The 16157-nt window shown below is 39.8% G+C and overlaps 1 protein-coding gene across 1 annotated transcript in view; it reads left to right on the top strand.

Annotated features, from left to right (window-relative positions):
• Positions 1 to 16157, top strand: part of DOCK2 (dedicator of cytokinesis 2) — a 397956-nt gene that overhangs the window by 141193 nt on the left and 240606 nt on the right. Inside the window, exon 26 of the mRNA XM_077895573.1 lies at positions 4528 to 4676. Coding sequence (XP_077751699.1) covers positions 4528 to 4676 — 149 coding nt within the window. The remainder of the gene's footprint in view (positions 1 to 4527; positions 4677 to 16157) is intronic.

Below are 16157 nucleotides of genomic sequence, written 5' to 3'. Positions count from 1 at the left end.
CTCCATTTCATTCTTTCCATGGGACTAATATTGTGAAGAAGGAGATGAGGGAAAGGGCCTTCATATTTAAAGTGTCCCTGAATTGTGAAATCATTGCAAAAGTATATCACACTTCAAGAGAGCTATGGATTCTGGTAGTAGCACCTTCTTCAATAGGACAAAACTTTCTCTAAGAAGGGAGAAACCAGAACCCAGAAACACTGCATTGTTCTTTCTGTCATCATGTCAACAAAAGAAAGCTCCTTTCCGTGAAAATTCAGAGTGGAATAGCTCTGCAATTTCCTAACTGCTGGTCCAATTACAATTTGGACTTGCCACCAGTGGCAGATCTCGCAGTCTTTGTCAGGTATCAGGTACCTGGGGTGGGTTTATAGGTCTCTAATATTCATTGGCTCTGTCTGTAAAGATTGATTTAAGGCTCTGGAAACATTTATCTTTTAAACCATTTGTGTTTGCTTGACAATCAAGCCACAATTTAGAAATGCTACTTCCTGAAGCTTTACAGGCTAATATAATTTCACAGCTCCAATTACAAATGAGAAAAATTATTTCATCTCAAAACAGAGGAGCCAGACGTTTCTGAGAAATCATGGTTAATGAGAAGACAAAGTACTTTCTGAAAAACAGGCCATGTTATTAATGGCCTCCTCAGCTAAAATTTTGCTGACTCTCAGGACCAGGAGGCTTCGTCTTGTGGGGATGCTGGTTTTGATAATCTGTAAAGCAGATGACTTTCAGATTGATAAACCACTGCTTCTGCTTGGGCCCGGTCTGCAGCTCCCACAGCATCAGTGTTTTGTAAACAATGCAAACACATCTACTGCACCTAGCAAATATATCCTTCCTTCTGCCACTTCCTTTCAACCCGTATTTTGTGGGAATCCTAGACTTTTGGATGGGGACTTAACAACCATTAGTTCACCCTTTCATCTAACTCTTTGAATACCTTCTCATCATAGGCAACTACCTACTACTTAAATACTTGTAGGGATGGAGAGCTCAAAACCAGATCTCTCTATGAGAATCTGCTATTTTAGCTCTATTTGAAGTAGAATTTAAAGTCTGGTTAACTTCCCAAGAAGATCTTCATTAACATCTAAAATCTCCTAAGTGGCCTTTTCCCTTGGATTCACATCTTTATAATGGGATCTAACTGAGGTATCTCAACTAGAGCACCAGCAGAATGAAACTTTAAGGAAAAACTTGATCTTTGTTACTACACAGCTCTGTTGTATGAACACTCCTCACAAGTTGTCACTGCCCAGAGATAAAGGCACCAGGTTTTTTCTTGTCAGGAATCTAGAGGGGTAGAACCCAGCACTTATATTCTCATTTGTCATCACCTGCACTACTGCAGGTGACATATTCACTGGTCTCTGCCCTTTGTCCTTTTCTTCCTCCAGCTACTCTATGTGCTGCAGTAACACAAATCTCTTTAAAACACATCTTTTGGTGACTTCCTTTTGCCCAGAGACCTGTGGAAGAACAAGATTTTTTGTTGTGTTTTAAATTTCCTTTATTAGATTGTTAATTTTATTGCAGAATTAATTTCTGAAGGAGGAAGACTTTAGAATCCTTATCTAACTTAGGAAGAGAATGCACAATTCTTAGCTTCTGGTTGGTTTTATTTGTGACATCAGTGAAAGCAGAGTTGGGAAGTTAAGTTTCAGCAAGTTGCGGAAGCCATTCATCTAATGGCAAAGAGTTTACAACTTCAAATGAACTCATTTAGTTTTTCAACATTGAGCTTGCTAACACATGTCATTTTCTCTAACAAAAATTTCTCAAGTTACATGTCAACATCCTTTAGAAGATAACTTTTCAAACAAAATTCTGAATGAACATTGCATTAACTTTCCTTATCCCTTTTAATAAATAGATCTGGACAAAAATTCAACCTTATGGTGGTAAGATATGGACCAGGTATAGATTTAACTTAAATGTTATGGTAACTGGTATGGAAATATTATCCGTCTTTTCCCTTATCTCTCTAAAAAAAAGGATAATGGTTCACACAGAACGTTTTACTCTTTAAAGTCTTCAGGTGAACAATTTCTTGAGTCCAAGTTAAGTATTATTAAACCCGTGACCTATGATTTCACCTATAATTTTAAGCAAAGCCAAATCAAAATTTTGGTTGCCTATAATTTTGTTTCCATGGAACTATAACCTTCACCTCCCCTGCGTTGAAGAACTTTCCTTTTAAATATTTTCTCCCATTATTCTACTTCCAAGAGACTATTCTGTTTACCCAGATCTATGTACTCTGAATCCTCACTCTTCCTATGTCAGTGTCATTTACTCATCAATGACCATCTCAAATAATTTCTCTCCCATTTATTCGACCAAGATTTACTAAGTCACTACTATGATTCAGTTACTATGTTAGGTACTTGAGATTTAGTCTGGCTCTCATGGAACTTGCACTTTAGTTGGATAAATGAACATTAACTATTTATACTAACTAGAATTTAATTACAAACTGAGATTCGTGCTCAGAGAGAAGGGACACAATTCTATCAGAGACTATAAAGTCCTACATGAATCTTCTAACCAGAGATCATTTCTCCCTCATGTCTCCCTCATGACATTTTATGATTCTACCAGTTGGGATTCTTTAGTTGTGAGCCACAGTAACCTGCTCTGCTAAATTTAAGTGAGACTAATGTATTTGGAAGATAGGGAGTAGTTCATAGAATCAGATGAAAAGCTGGGGAACCAATCATCAGAGAAGAGAGACCCAGAATAGCAGTGGGAGAAGAACCAGCAGGCAACCATGGGCAGCCTCTTCAGGGCACTCCCTGCAGACAGCTGAGCTCTAAGAAATATTCTATTCTTCATCTACGATCATTCTGATAAAGAGTGCAGGCTCTGTAGTCAGACTGAATGCATCACATACTAGCTGTGTACACTTGGCCACGTCCTTCTGTTTCCTCATCAGTGAAATGGGGAAATAGTGGTATCTACCTTCCAAAATCATTGGAAAGACTGACTGAGGTAACCCATGCAAGACACTTAAAACAGTGCCTGGCATACTGTAAGCATTCAGTATGTTAGCACTGTCAGCAATTGTTGTTAATAAAGTTCCCTCAAGATTCAGATTTCAGGGGGTCATCCTAATTAGGATCAGATGTCCAGGCCTTGTCCAGAGAAGGGCAGGCAGCCTTGTGAGAGTATCCCTAGCATTATATGCCATAGCAGAGTGGCTTCTCAAGAGTGAAACCAGGGTGCTATGGCTAGAGAAGGTGTAGATGTTGGGCTGACAAGACAAGAGATGTTCTCTCTTCCATCCCATCTTTATCTTAGTCCATGTTCTGCCATTATTCCTTGTTTTTGCTGCTAATCATCTCTGTCAGACTGTAAGTATCTAATGGGTGAGAACCTTATCTTATTGCTATAGTTCTGGAAATACAGTGTCTTCCTCATCAAAGATGTTCAATATCTGTTTGTTGTATTGAATTAAAATGAAATTTTGGTATATAGGATTTATATCTCAGCTCTAGAAGATGAATGGATGGATGGAGATAGCTTGAAAATTTGGGGGAAAAAAAAAGAAAATTTGGGGGAATTTTTTTTGGTCCTTGGAAGTTTCACCATTTTCAAGAAAAATACAGAAAAAAGCTGTACAGGACTTCAGCACTTTCCAGAAATTTCCTGAGACAGCAATGCTAAGACAGATACCCTTCCTTGCAAACATTTTAATTTATTTAAAATGAAAATCACTGTGCACAAGGATGCAACTGAAAGATTGTTCACTTATGTACTGTTTGTGCCAGTGAAAAATGTCCATCATGAGGGGTATGACTAAATAAACAAATATGTCCATAATAGAGAATATTATACAACAGCTACAAATAATTAAATTGATCCCTATGTGTAATAACATAGAAAGTGCTCCAAGAAGGTGAGTGTTCCAATTGTTGAGTGAAGAAAAATCAAGGTACAAAACAAAAACATGCAGCATAATCCCCTTTTATAAAAAGGACACAAAAACAAAATGACAGTGTATCTTTTACTGATACATATGTGAAACTATAAAAAGATCTTGAAAGCTTATCATCACAATATGATATAACTTACTTAAATGGAGGCCAAAATGAAATACTACATATTTTATGCTTTTTTTGTATGTATATATACATTTTATATTCATATATACATAAATCATATATATATGTACATACATATACAATTCTTTTACACACATATGTATAGAATAAAAGAACTAGTTTCCTCTGGGGAGTGAGTGTTGGGAGAAAGACTAGAATTGTGAATGATGTTCTAAGGAAATCTTAACCTAACCTTTAATATTTAATTTTTTTTACAAGGAGTACATATTTATGAATTATTTATTTAATGAAAAATTATCTAGAAAGAAAGAAACAAAGGAAGCAAGGAAGAAAGGAAAGAAGGAAGGAAGGAAGGAAGGAAGGAAGGAAGGTAGGAAGGAAGGAAAGAAGGAAGGAAGGAAGAAAAGGAACTACAGAATGAGGACGCTCAAATGCCTCTGAACTGCCTTCTTTCCAGAATGCCGGGATATTCTGCTTCCTGTCATCACCAAAGAACTGAAGGAGCTGCTGGAGCAAAAAGATGAGATGCAACACCAGGTCCAGGAGAAGAAGTACTGTGTCGAGCTACTCAACAGCATTTTGGAGGTCCTCAGCTGTCAGGATGCGGTGAGTCCTCATGATGATGTAGATATCCTGGACTCAGACTAGCACTGTGCTGATTAAGGTCTAAAATATTGATGCTGATGAATAGCAGTTGAAGTCTAAAGATAAAAGTCAATGCAATGCTTGCTCAGTGAACTTATATTTCCAGTGACTAACCCTCATGGCTGGGAAAGATGGCTTGGGGATCGGAGTTAAGCAGGTAGCATCATGTCACCATATTTCTTGTTGGACAGGATTTCTCAGGGTGTAGGTATGGACATATTGCAGACTTTTTAGATGACTTGTCCATTTACTAAAACCCTTGTTTGCAGAGACAGGATGGAGAGTTTCCTATGTCTACACAGTCAAGAAAAGCCTCTTATTTGTTTTCTTAGCTGATTTACTTTGGTTTTGTTTCTTTAGTTATATCCTATAATGATGAAAATGGTTAAGGCTCTTTCTGGCTGAGCAGATTGCTCAGGCCTAGACTCTAGAGACAGAGTGACAAGTGGGATGGTGGTAGGGAGGTGGCTATGGCAGTGAAGCCAATGTATATTTGGTAGACATCATTCAGAGATTCGGCAGGGATGATATTGAAAGGAAAGTTTCAGGGGAATGAGTAGAGGGCTTCTAAAGGGCAGAGTCTGCAGAAGAGAGGAAGGGAGATAAATTGGTGGTAACAGGAAAGATGTAGAATTCTTAGATTTGGAGGAGAAGGTAAGGGTTCCTGATTTAACTCAGGTTCATTTGGCAACCTCACCTTTTCTTTGAGTAACGTCCAAGGGCTCTCTTTTCCTAGATGGCTGGTTTCAGAGGACTGGATAGACTTAAACAACCAAGTATTTTGCATGTATTTGTATAAGCATTCTCCCCCACTCCTCCACCTCTCAAGAAAATGCTCAAAGAAGGGCTTTCTGGGATGAACTATATCTATCATTTGCTATCAGTAGAAAACACTGCAGAGCATTTTATTCCTTTACTGTTTGTATCCTATAGTCAACAATTTTTATCAACTTCCTTATGTGTTTTGTCTTTTCCATTTTTGCCATCTTAATTCAGCTTCTTATCTCATTACTAGGTAAATGCAGTAGCTTCATTCATTCATTCATTCATTCATTCATTCATGTATATGATACACCAGCTATGTGCCAGGCATTGAGGACACACAAGCCTGGTCTCTTTCCTTAAGAAAATCTATACAGATTATATAAATAAGCAATTGCAACATAATATAATGACTAAAATCTGGATGCATACAAAATGTGCTGGAGCTACAAAGACTTTGAGTGTGTATATGTGTGTTTGTGTCTCTCTGTGTGTGAGTGTATGTATAAGCATTTTTGTCAAGGAAGTCTTCGAAAAGGAACTGAAGCTGGGTGTTCAAGGGTGAATAATTAATGATCACAGCTGCTATTTTGTAGGCACTGTGCTATGCGATCTGTGTTTTCATTCGGCTCACCATGATTGGTGCTAAGGATTATTATTCCCATTTTAAAGATGAAAAACCTGAAATTCATAGATTTACCATTCAAGGCCAGTCAGCAAATAAATGACTAAGTCAAAATTCAAACCCAGGTCAGTCAGACTCCAAAGTTTGCATTATCATGGGTATTAGAGACACAAGAGCATGGTCGCTTCCCTCTCATTTTTCTTTCTCCTCCTTTTTCTTAGGGGAAATGGAGAATAATACCTCAAAACTTAGATAATCAAGATTCATTCTGTGATGTTGTCATGATGATGGGAGTGTTTTCCTAACTGTATTCACCAACCAGCTGTTGAACTGGTTCCAATTTTGCGATTTGATCTTTACAAAAAACTTTTTAAAAGATTTTTTAAAATTTATTCATTCATGAGAGACACAAACAGAGGGAGAAGCAGGCTCCATGAAAGCAGCCCGATGTAGCACTCGATCCCAGGACTCCAGAATCACACCCTGAGCTGAAGGCAGGTGCTTAAACGTTGGTTTTTGGATCTTCTCTGCTTCTCAGCATTTGGATCCAAGCGTCCAAATCTTTACAAAAAAATTAATGAAGAGTTTGGTCTTACTTTCACTTAGTGTAAGAACATGAGAGCTGGCTCCTCATTTCTCCAGAAACATCTTAAAGAATGTTGCCTCTTCCTGTTGAAAAGAATTTGCAATATTTCTTATAGTCAGTTATCCTCACATCCCTTTTCATGGGGGAAAAAAACTAGATTGTCAGGATATGCCAGTAGACCCCAATTTGAGGAGCTCACTTATAATGGGTTAACTGTTTCCCTGATTTGGGTAGAAGTTCATGGTTCATTTGTTAAGCAGCAGTGCACAGGCTCTGCTCATCCCATGTGAGTGGACTCTGAGAGTTCTGCTCTGATGGATTGTCATCATTTTGCATTCTGGGTAACATCAGACACTGGTGAAAAGAGCGTGCTGTCTTACATACCCTGGGTACTGGGGGCTTCAAAGCTGAGACATGAGTGGGAGACTCTGAGCTCCCCTTGGAGGATTGTGGCATTTGGACTTGAAGTGTGTGGGAGGTGTGGTGTCACTCTTTACTGTCTTTGGGTACATTGCTTTTATAATGACTTCTGACTGTGGGGCCTAGCCTACCTCTTTCCTAGGGTGAACAACTGTCTTTGTTGGATGAGTTATTAAATACTATTATTACCATTGGGTTTGGTATAAGATTCTGATGCTCTTGGTAAGCTTCACAGCCAATCTCTTCAGCTCATAAATTGGGAATCTCTCTTCTTCTCAAAGGCTTTTCTTCCATGAAGGAGACTCATTCAGTAGCCATTATTACTTTGAACCCAACTGACATTCAGAAGTCTCCAAGTATATCATCTAAATTGCTCTTATTCTGGTATATAGCAGCTCTCCACTCTGGCTGCACATTTAAATAGCCTGAGGAGTTTTTTAAAGTAGCCATGTCAAGTCTCTAGTCCCAGCTATTCTAATCTGGGATTGGTGGGGGCCTCACAATAACAACTTTACCAGGTGGGGATAATAAGCAGCCTGGGCGGTGGACCACAATTCTAGTGCAGAAAGTCTTAAACTTGAGCTGGGATCACTGTGTCCTGGAGGAGCTGCTAAAACAGGTTTCTGATCGTTATGTTTGGAGGATGGGACCTGATCAATTTATTTTTCTGAGTTCCCAGGTGATGTGAATGCTACAGCCAACGACTACACTTTAACGACCATCACTCTAATGTGACCTACTTTTTTCTTTTTTTTTTTTTTTTTATCTTCAGTATTCACTGGAAATGGAAGACTGGTTGGACTCTCATCTTCAGTCCTTTACCTTCTTAATTAAAAAACCCTTTCCAGTATATAAAACCTAGCCTCTTCCAATATGGCATTTAATAAACCATAAAATGGCAAAATCTTCAAGCACATTCATCTGTACTCAAAAGTTCATTGTCATGCAGTTAGTGGGGACATGGTCTGTACAAAGATCTGACTTTGAAAATTCGGACTATCAGGCATGCTATTTGGTTTCCACAGGTACCAATTTTTCAAAATTGGAAATTTGGAGGAAAAATTTAAAAAGCCTCCCAGGAAAAATGTCCTGCATTTTTCTTCTGGTTTTTGGATCTTCTCTGCTTCTCAGCATAGCCATCTCCTTTTACTGTTCCTTGTTGGCACCACAGAACAGCCTGTCTCCCCAACCCAAGTATAGGTTTTATCTAACTGCAGGAGCCATTGCTTAGAGATAGAATCACATGTAGAAATCTAGAAATTATAGGACAGTATGCCAAGCTTTCTTTTGGGGGACATTTTGTGTTGGGTGATGGGAAAGGATGCTTATCTTCAATTGATTGTCAATGTTTGTTAATTACAGCCCAGCACAGCAGGTGTGGCATGCGGAAGCTCTGTTTTCCTGTTATTACCATATTCATTGTAACCCCGGGTGGCTTATGACTCAGGGAATGATGTCTGCTTTATCCTGGGTGTTGATATTTTTTTAATACTAGGGTTAAATTCTCTCCCCCAGCTTGCAAAGAGTTGCACTTGGCATATGAAAGGGACAGGCTCAGGTGAAGGATGAAAGGCTTGACTTCTCCCTCTATCAACTCCTATCTCCCCCTTCCCAAGCAAGGTTAGTTGTCAACTCCACTTACTTTGAAAGGCTGTTTCACACTGGCTTCATTCTGTGCCTTGCTGGCGGCTGAGTAACTCATAAGATTTAATTTTGCCCCAAATCCAGGGGGAGTGTTTTTTCCCCCCATCTCTTAAAACATGCTTTTCGTTTTTATGTTTCATTCCTCGAGCAGAAAGAAGAGTCATCATTTTGTACCCTGCTTAGCAATCATAAAGTATGTAAAGATGACTCCTAAGTCTGAACAGGAGATGGTGCTGGTTATACCTGCCTTATAGAAGTAGAGAATGCCAGAATCAGCTTTTTTTTTTTTTTTAAACCCTGTGAGCACATTGACTAAATCTGGTGGAGCGGTTAACCAAAGCACACTATTAGGCATGAACAGTTTGCAATTTCTGATATTTTTATTCATCAGCTTAATGGTGGTAGAGGCTTTTATTCATGCATTTTTTTCTTGCCTGGAATGTCCTCAATTCCCGTTCTTTCTATGCAAGTAAAATCCTAAAAGCCATTTTGGTTCAACTCAGACAATAATTCCTTTCTAAAATCTTCTCAATTCTATGCACTCATACTCTCCCCTGTAAACCCCCACACAGAATCAAGGACTTCCTTCTCTGTGTCTTCACAACTGTGTATTTAGACTGATATTATAGCACTAATTACTTGGTGTTACACTTTCCTGTGGGTCCCCTGCCAGGCTTTGAGCTCAGAAGCTCAGAGAGTAAGCTCTTGCACCCCTGGCTTTGTAGAGCTCACACATTCAGCCTGGCTTCTTGCCAATTTCACCTTGGCTCTCCATCCTCCTGCTGCACTAAAATTCATTCAATAACCTTCTTCCCTAGCTCCTCTCTTGTGGTCCTAGGAGCAGCTTTTGCCTGCTCTGTCATGGCATCTATGTTGTCCTCTTCTGTGGACTTCTTTGCCTTTGGGACTGGGACTGCTATGAGGACAGAGACCAACCATAGCAGCTGTACCCTTCTCTGCCCACCTCCCTCACAATGACTGGCTCACAAAGCTATCTGTTGTAGGAGTGAATACGTGAATGAATATGACTTGCCCAAATTAGTGGTGGAGTTTGATTTCCCCCTCAGTCTTCCGCTCTGAGTGCTAGGAGGGTATTCTCTTTTCTCTTTTTGTATTCCTTGGATGTCAGGTGCAGGGGTTGAGTTAATCGCCCTCAGTTTATGACACATTACAATCATTGGTATGTGCAAGGTGCTCCCTTTTTGTTTGTTTGTGTGTGTTTCTTACCTTTTATCTCCATCTCTTTTTTTCCATTCTCCTATCTCCCCCACCTGCTATGGGTGATTTGTCTAATGTGTTGAATATGCATGTGTGATTTAACAAGTGTATACATACACACATGCACACTCACACTCACGCCCCTCCTATAAAGGGATCAGACATTGACACAAAAGAGAGGTAGCATAGGCAGCTCTATTAGGGTTTGGTTGGATGGAGAAGGGACTGTGGTAGAAACAGGGAGCAGTCTAGACTAGAGGGCATTCTTGGTCCAGCACTGACCCTGACCTACCATGTGCAAAGAAGCAGACCAGCAAGTCTGTAGTTGAATGTCTTCTTCTGAAGCATACCCTCCATGGCTATTCTAGTTCTGGGCTCTCCGATAATCCCAGGCAGCCTGCTTGATGCAGGGTTAAAGGGAGGCTGCTGCTGCCTTTTTGAATTACCATTTAATTCCCAGGAATCAATACCACCATGCAGAAGCAGCAGGGTTTTCTTCTAACCTGTATGCTCCCTCATATTTAAACAAAAAGTAGGGAGACAAGGCTTGCAAAAATTCTTTTGTCAGTGGTGCATTCCAAACAGCTAATTAAGCCCCAAATTAAATCTGAAATAGATGAGAATCCTCTACCTTCTTCTATTCAAGGCCATTCTCTTTTCACTCCTTTTTCTTCTTCTGCTTCCATGGTGTTAAATGTGCCCTTTCTAGGTCAATTAGGGTATCATAATAATGTCATGGACAGTGACATATGATACACTTCTTTCCCAGCACACTTTAGCCTGCAAAGTATTTTCTCATGCATCACAATTGTTTGTTTCTGGCAACCACATGGGAAGGTAAATTTTACTGTCTACATTTTACCGGTGAGGAAGCCTAGCCTCAGAAAGAGACCAGGTGGCACTACTAACAAGGTTGGAAAATTAGTAAAAGTCAGAGCCTGGAGGTAATCCCCCATATCACTCTCAACTCAGCAACAGCAACCTCTCATACACATTGCTTTGTGCCTCTTTATGTGTACACTTTGCCATTTAAGAACACTTTATGCAGCTTCATTTCCCTGGTAGAGGTAAGAGCACAGGCTTTGAAGTCAGGCAACATTCACGTATCCATCCACAAATACTTCTAAGAGCTGCTATCACTTGCAATATTCTCTCTGCTGGGGGTACAGTAATGAACAGAGCTGGGGATACATCTTGTTCTGCTTCTTATTAGCTTAGGAACCTTGAGAAGTCATGTACTCTTTCTGTAAAATGGGGATGCTATTTCTCCAGATATGTCTGGATTACAGTAAACAAGAACATCTGTGAAAACACACAGCACTGTATCTGTGCATATAATCCATATGCAGCACTTGTAACTTTTTTCTTGCCTCTCTATTCCCCTTCCCTCCTGTGCTCCTTCCAATTGTTCCAGGCCTATAGTTCTTTTTAAGAACAATAAAGGGCCAAGAGAGGACTCTGCACCCCATTAGCACTGAAAATAGCCCTTGAGCCAGGCCTGGTGGCAGCCAGATGCTTTGGAGCCCTCACAGCCTCCACAGGAGGCTTGCCAAGAAGCTGCAGATGCTGCTGCTGGAGCAAAGCCATTCCCTGAAGGGCATCTGAATCTCATATGGGTTCCTGGAGAAAAGTGTCATCTTGCCTTCTCAGGGGCTCCTTTGAGGTGTTCCAGAATTTCACTCATAACTACTGTATGGGGTTACTGTGCTGGACCTGGTTGACACTAGCTCATGAGAACCAAGTGTTAAATTTTTAGGAATCTTGTGAGTTATTTGTTAAATAACTACCATTATTAAAAATTTATATAAATATCTATAATTAAATAAGCTATATTAAAATCAAACATAATAAATAGATACTCAAAACACATCACTTCCTAATTATCTTACTAAACTTTATTCTTATCTGTGTGTTTGAGGTCATTTACATCTGTTGTGTCTATGATAGAAATAGTACTTACTGCTCTTCTGCTGCTGTCCAGCTCTTCCCAGCTCTGTTTCAGTGATGTCAATCATGAAGGGAGTCCTCATATTACAGAATGGGCAAACACTGTATATCCAGGCCTCTGTTTTTGTCTTCCTAGAGAGACAGTTGATAAACACATACCAGTACATCACTGCTTGGGACTCAACAGAGTTGCCAAAAACAATAAAAATCCCAAAGCACAGGGGAGCTGCTAGTGCACTTCTCTTTTCCCTGGTAGCCCTGGATTTGCTGTCTACAAATTCTCATGGTCAAAGAGAGGATGCTTCAGGGATGCAGCAGTTTTAAGACAAACTAAACACTCAACCTAGAGCAGAGATATAGAAATGTGTTCAATTTCCCATGGCAATTCTTATCCACTGATAATGATTTTTTTCTCTAGTAGTGTTGAGTGTTTACTTAGGCCAGTGAGAAAGAGCCCAGATTCCTACATGGGTGAGGGGTGGGGATGATGAGTCAGCTGCTATAGACTTGCTGCACCTAAACTGGGTATCTAATCTCACACCTGTGAGAAAGGCACATTTGGCAGGAGACTGATATCTTTCATCTCATTGGGTTTTGGTCTTTAGGCCTTAGTGTTTAGAGATGGTTAAAGTTCATTTCTGATGAGGTAAACACTACAGTCATCATTATCAGAAGGAAGAACCATCAGCAGGGACCAAAAGTGATGGGCAAAAGTGTGATGAGAAACAGGATATTTGCATTATCTCAAATTATTTCCCAAAATATCCATTTTTATTTATTTTATTTTATTTTTTTTAAATTTATTTTTTATTGGTGTTCAATTTACTAACATACAGAATAACCCCCAGTGCCCGTCACCCATTCACTCCCACCCCCCGCCCTCCTCCCCTTCCACCACCCCTAGTTCGTTTCCCAGAGTTAGCAGTCTTTACGTTCTGTCTCCCTTTCTGATATTTCCCACACATTTCTTCTCCCTTCCCTTATATTCCCTTTCACTATTATTTATATTCCCCAAATGAATGAGAACATATAATGTTTGTCCTTCTCCGACTGACTTACTTCACTCAGCATAATACCCTCCAGTTCCATCCACGTTGAAGCAAATGGTGGGTATTTGTCATTTCTAATAGCTGAGTAATATTCCATTGTATACATAAACCACATCTTCTTTATCCATTCATCTTTCGTTGGACACCGAGGCTCCTTCCACAGTTTGGCTATCGTGGCCATTGCTGCTATAAACATCGGGGTGCAGGTGTCCCGGCGTTTCATTGCATTTGTATCTTTGGGGTAAATCCCCAACAGTGCAATTGCTGGGTCGTAGGGCAGGTATATTTTTAACTGTTTGAGGAACCTCCACACAGTTTTCCAGAGTGGCTGCACCAGTTCACATTCCCACCAACAGTGTATGAGGGTTCCCTTTTCTCCGCATCCTCTCCAACATTTGTTGTTTCCTGCCTTGTTAATTTTCCCCATTCTCACTGGTGTGAGGTGGTATCTCATTGTGGTTTTGATTTGTATTTCCCTGATGGCAAGTGATGCAGAGCAAAATATCCATTTTTAATAATGCAAGGAAAGATAGTAACTTTACAGTAGAGGAAACTGACAGCCACCCCCTTAACCAAGTGATGAGAGGAGCATGACCAGGAAGGATACATATCAGCATCGTATGCCTCCTGATAAGATGCACTGAAAAAGACAACACCACTTATGTGGGGAATCTTGCCAAAAATGCACAACCTCAATCTAATAATGAGAAATCATTCACCAAGCTCTAAGAGATGTTCTAAGCAATAACAGACTAGTATTCTTGAGAAGTTCAGGCCTTGAAAGATGAAGCACTGCCACAGATTGGAGGGACCTTAAGAAACATGACACTTACATTCAACATGGGATCCTGAATTGGACCAAGAACTGAAAAATGGACATTAGAAGGAATAATGGCAAAATTAAAGTCTGTAGTTCAGTTAACAGGACTGTACCAATGTGAATTTTCTGGTTTGGTAATTGTGCTCTGGTTATATTGACATTAAAATTTTAACATTAAGGGAAGCTAGATGAAGGATACATAGGAACTTTCTTTATTATTTTTGCGACTTGTCCATAAAGCTAACACTATTACAAAAAAGTTAAAAGTTTATCTTTGAAGTATTTAAGGAGTGATTGCTTACTTACAAATAATTCATTTTGAGGATGAGCAGTGCCCAGAAGCATACTTAGTCCAATGTGAAGGGATGCTGATAGATAAGGGGTTTTCTCTGTTTTATCAGAGACAGTAACAAAATCTGTGACAAATGACTGGCCTTACTAGAGAATTCCACCCTATTAACTGCCCTACCCTGTCAGGAGACAAATGTAATCTCCCATGGAATGAACAATTGACTAAACCAATGTTAGCATGCACTAACCCAGGACTAGCCAAGGGACTGGGAATGTGGAAAAGCCTAAAATTCTGCCTTGGTCTCAAGGACCTTGTAAGCTATGGCATTTCATTTGGGCTATTTGACAGCCCTGTTCATGCAATAACTCCTAGGCCAACATGTGGGGGCTTGAATGTCATTTGATCTTTACTTGGCAGGCTTGAAAAGTGAATGGTTTGGTATAACTTACCAGATGGTCCCTGCGTCATTTATTCTCAGAGAATCCACCTGGAAAATTAGAAGACAGCTTTTTGTTGATGGTTGACTAGAACTCTCTCCAATAAAATTAATAATCCAACACATTCTGTTCCATCAATACCAACTAGAAATACTTCTTGAGAAGAATTTCTCAATACTTCAATATTCTTTTATCTGCCATGACCAAAATTTAAAGGAGTTTGCCTACAGCCAAATCCACGATGGCCTCTCCTCATTTGCTCTATCCGTCCTCTGTGCTTCACCCACATGGACTGCCTCTCAGAGTTAGGACAAGGGAAAGGCAAGTGAAGCTCTTGCCTGGCATGGCAGCAGAGTGTAAGAAGGCACCAAATATTCAGTAATCAAGAAAAGTAATATATCATGCAATATTAAAAAAATAAACATTTTGATATTTTGTTCATCATGAGTTTTTTTTTAATTAACTTCTATTTTTTAAAATATGGCATTAAATTTGATTTGTCTCTATTCTGAGTTTTTTGATGTCCCTTGAATTTTGCCCCTTGGGAAAAGTGCCTTAGTCGCCTTACTCTTTCATATAGTCTCTGTTCCTTGTAGTGCCTTTCAATGACAGCAAATGCCTGGAATAACAAAGCTGGGCTCCAACCCATGAATGAGCAAGCATGACAGCTTGCAGCAGTGGAGAAGTTATCTTTCTGTTCACCACCAAAGGCTGTGGAAGGGCTCTGGAAGATTTCTGTCTGCAGGGAACCTTTGCATAAAAGCATAAGTTGAAAAGAACAGCCATTTACACTAAACCTTCACTGGGCCAGCCACTTGCTTTCCAGAAAGCATTTCTTGCATAATGTCTTCACAGTTGGGAGGCATGAGTTAAAAGCCTACTCCACGCAGAAAAATATAGTTATGTTTGGTCCAGGTTACAGTTACTGAGGGAACCACAACTTTGATTTGTTCAGCTGGTGTAAATGTAAATCCTTAAGTGAAATGTGTTAAGTGAGGAAGGAAGTGCTTTGTGTTTGAAGATGCTTGTGACCCAAAGATCTGTCTATAGTGCCCCAACTGTCGTATACAATCTGGGGGCAGCAGCTAGCAACTGAACAAAGAAAGTTTTCCGAAAACAATTGAAGAGTTCTAGAATGGACATTTTCTCAGGGAGATTTCAGGCAACATAACATTCATCTTAGCGATAAACACAATTGAGTGGAAAATATCAGAAAGGGAGACAGAACATGAGAGACTCCTAACTCTGGGAAACGAACTAGGGGTGGTAGAAGGGGAGGTGGGCAGGGGGTGGGGGTGACTGGGTGACGGGCACTGAGGTGGGCACTTGACGGGATGAGCACTGGGTGTTATTCTATATGTTGGCAAATTGAACACCAATAAAAAATAAATTTATAAAAGAAAACACAATTGATTTAGCAGCCCAGATTAGAAAATAAAATGTTTAATTTTAGCACAGTTTCTCCAAGCAAAACAGTGTGCTGCAGTCATCTTTGACTCTCCATCTATCACCTTTTCTTTTATCTGGAATCCAAATTCAACTTAGGTTTTCTCTCCAACTACATTTCCCACTATTTTCAGCTAATATTCTGCATTATAGTAAAACCAGGCTTTGGATCTTCCCCCAGGCCATCATATTCCTT

Source organism: Canis aureus, chromosome 4, assembly GCF_053574225.1.
Source record: "Canis aureus isolate CA01 chromosome 4, VMU_Caureus_v.1.0, whole genome shotgun sequence".
NCBI classification, from domain to species: Eukaryota; Metazoa; Chordata; class Mammalia; order Carnivora; family Canidae; genus Canis; species Canis aureus.
Note: the sequence above shows the minus strand (reverse complement) of the source record. Positions and strands in the feature narration are given on the sequence as shown.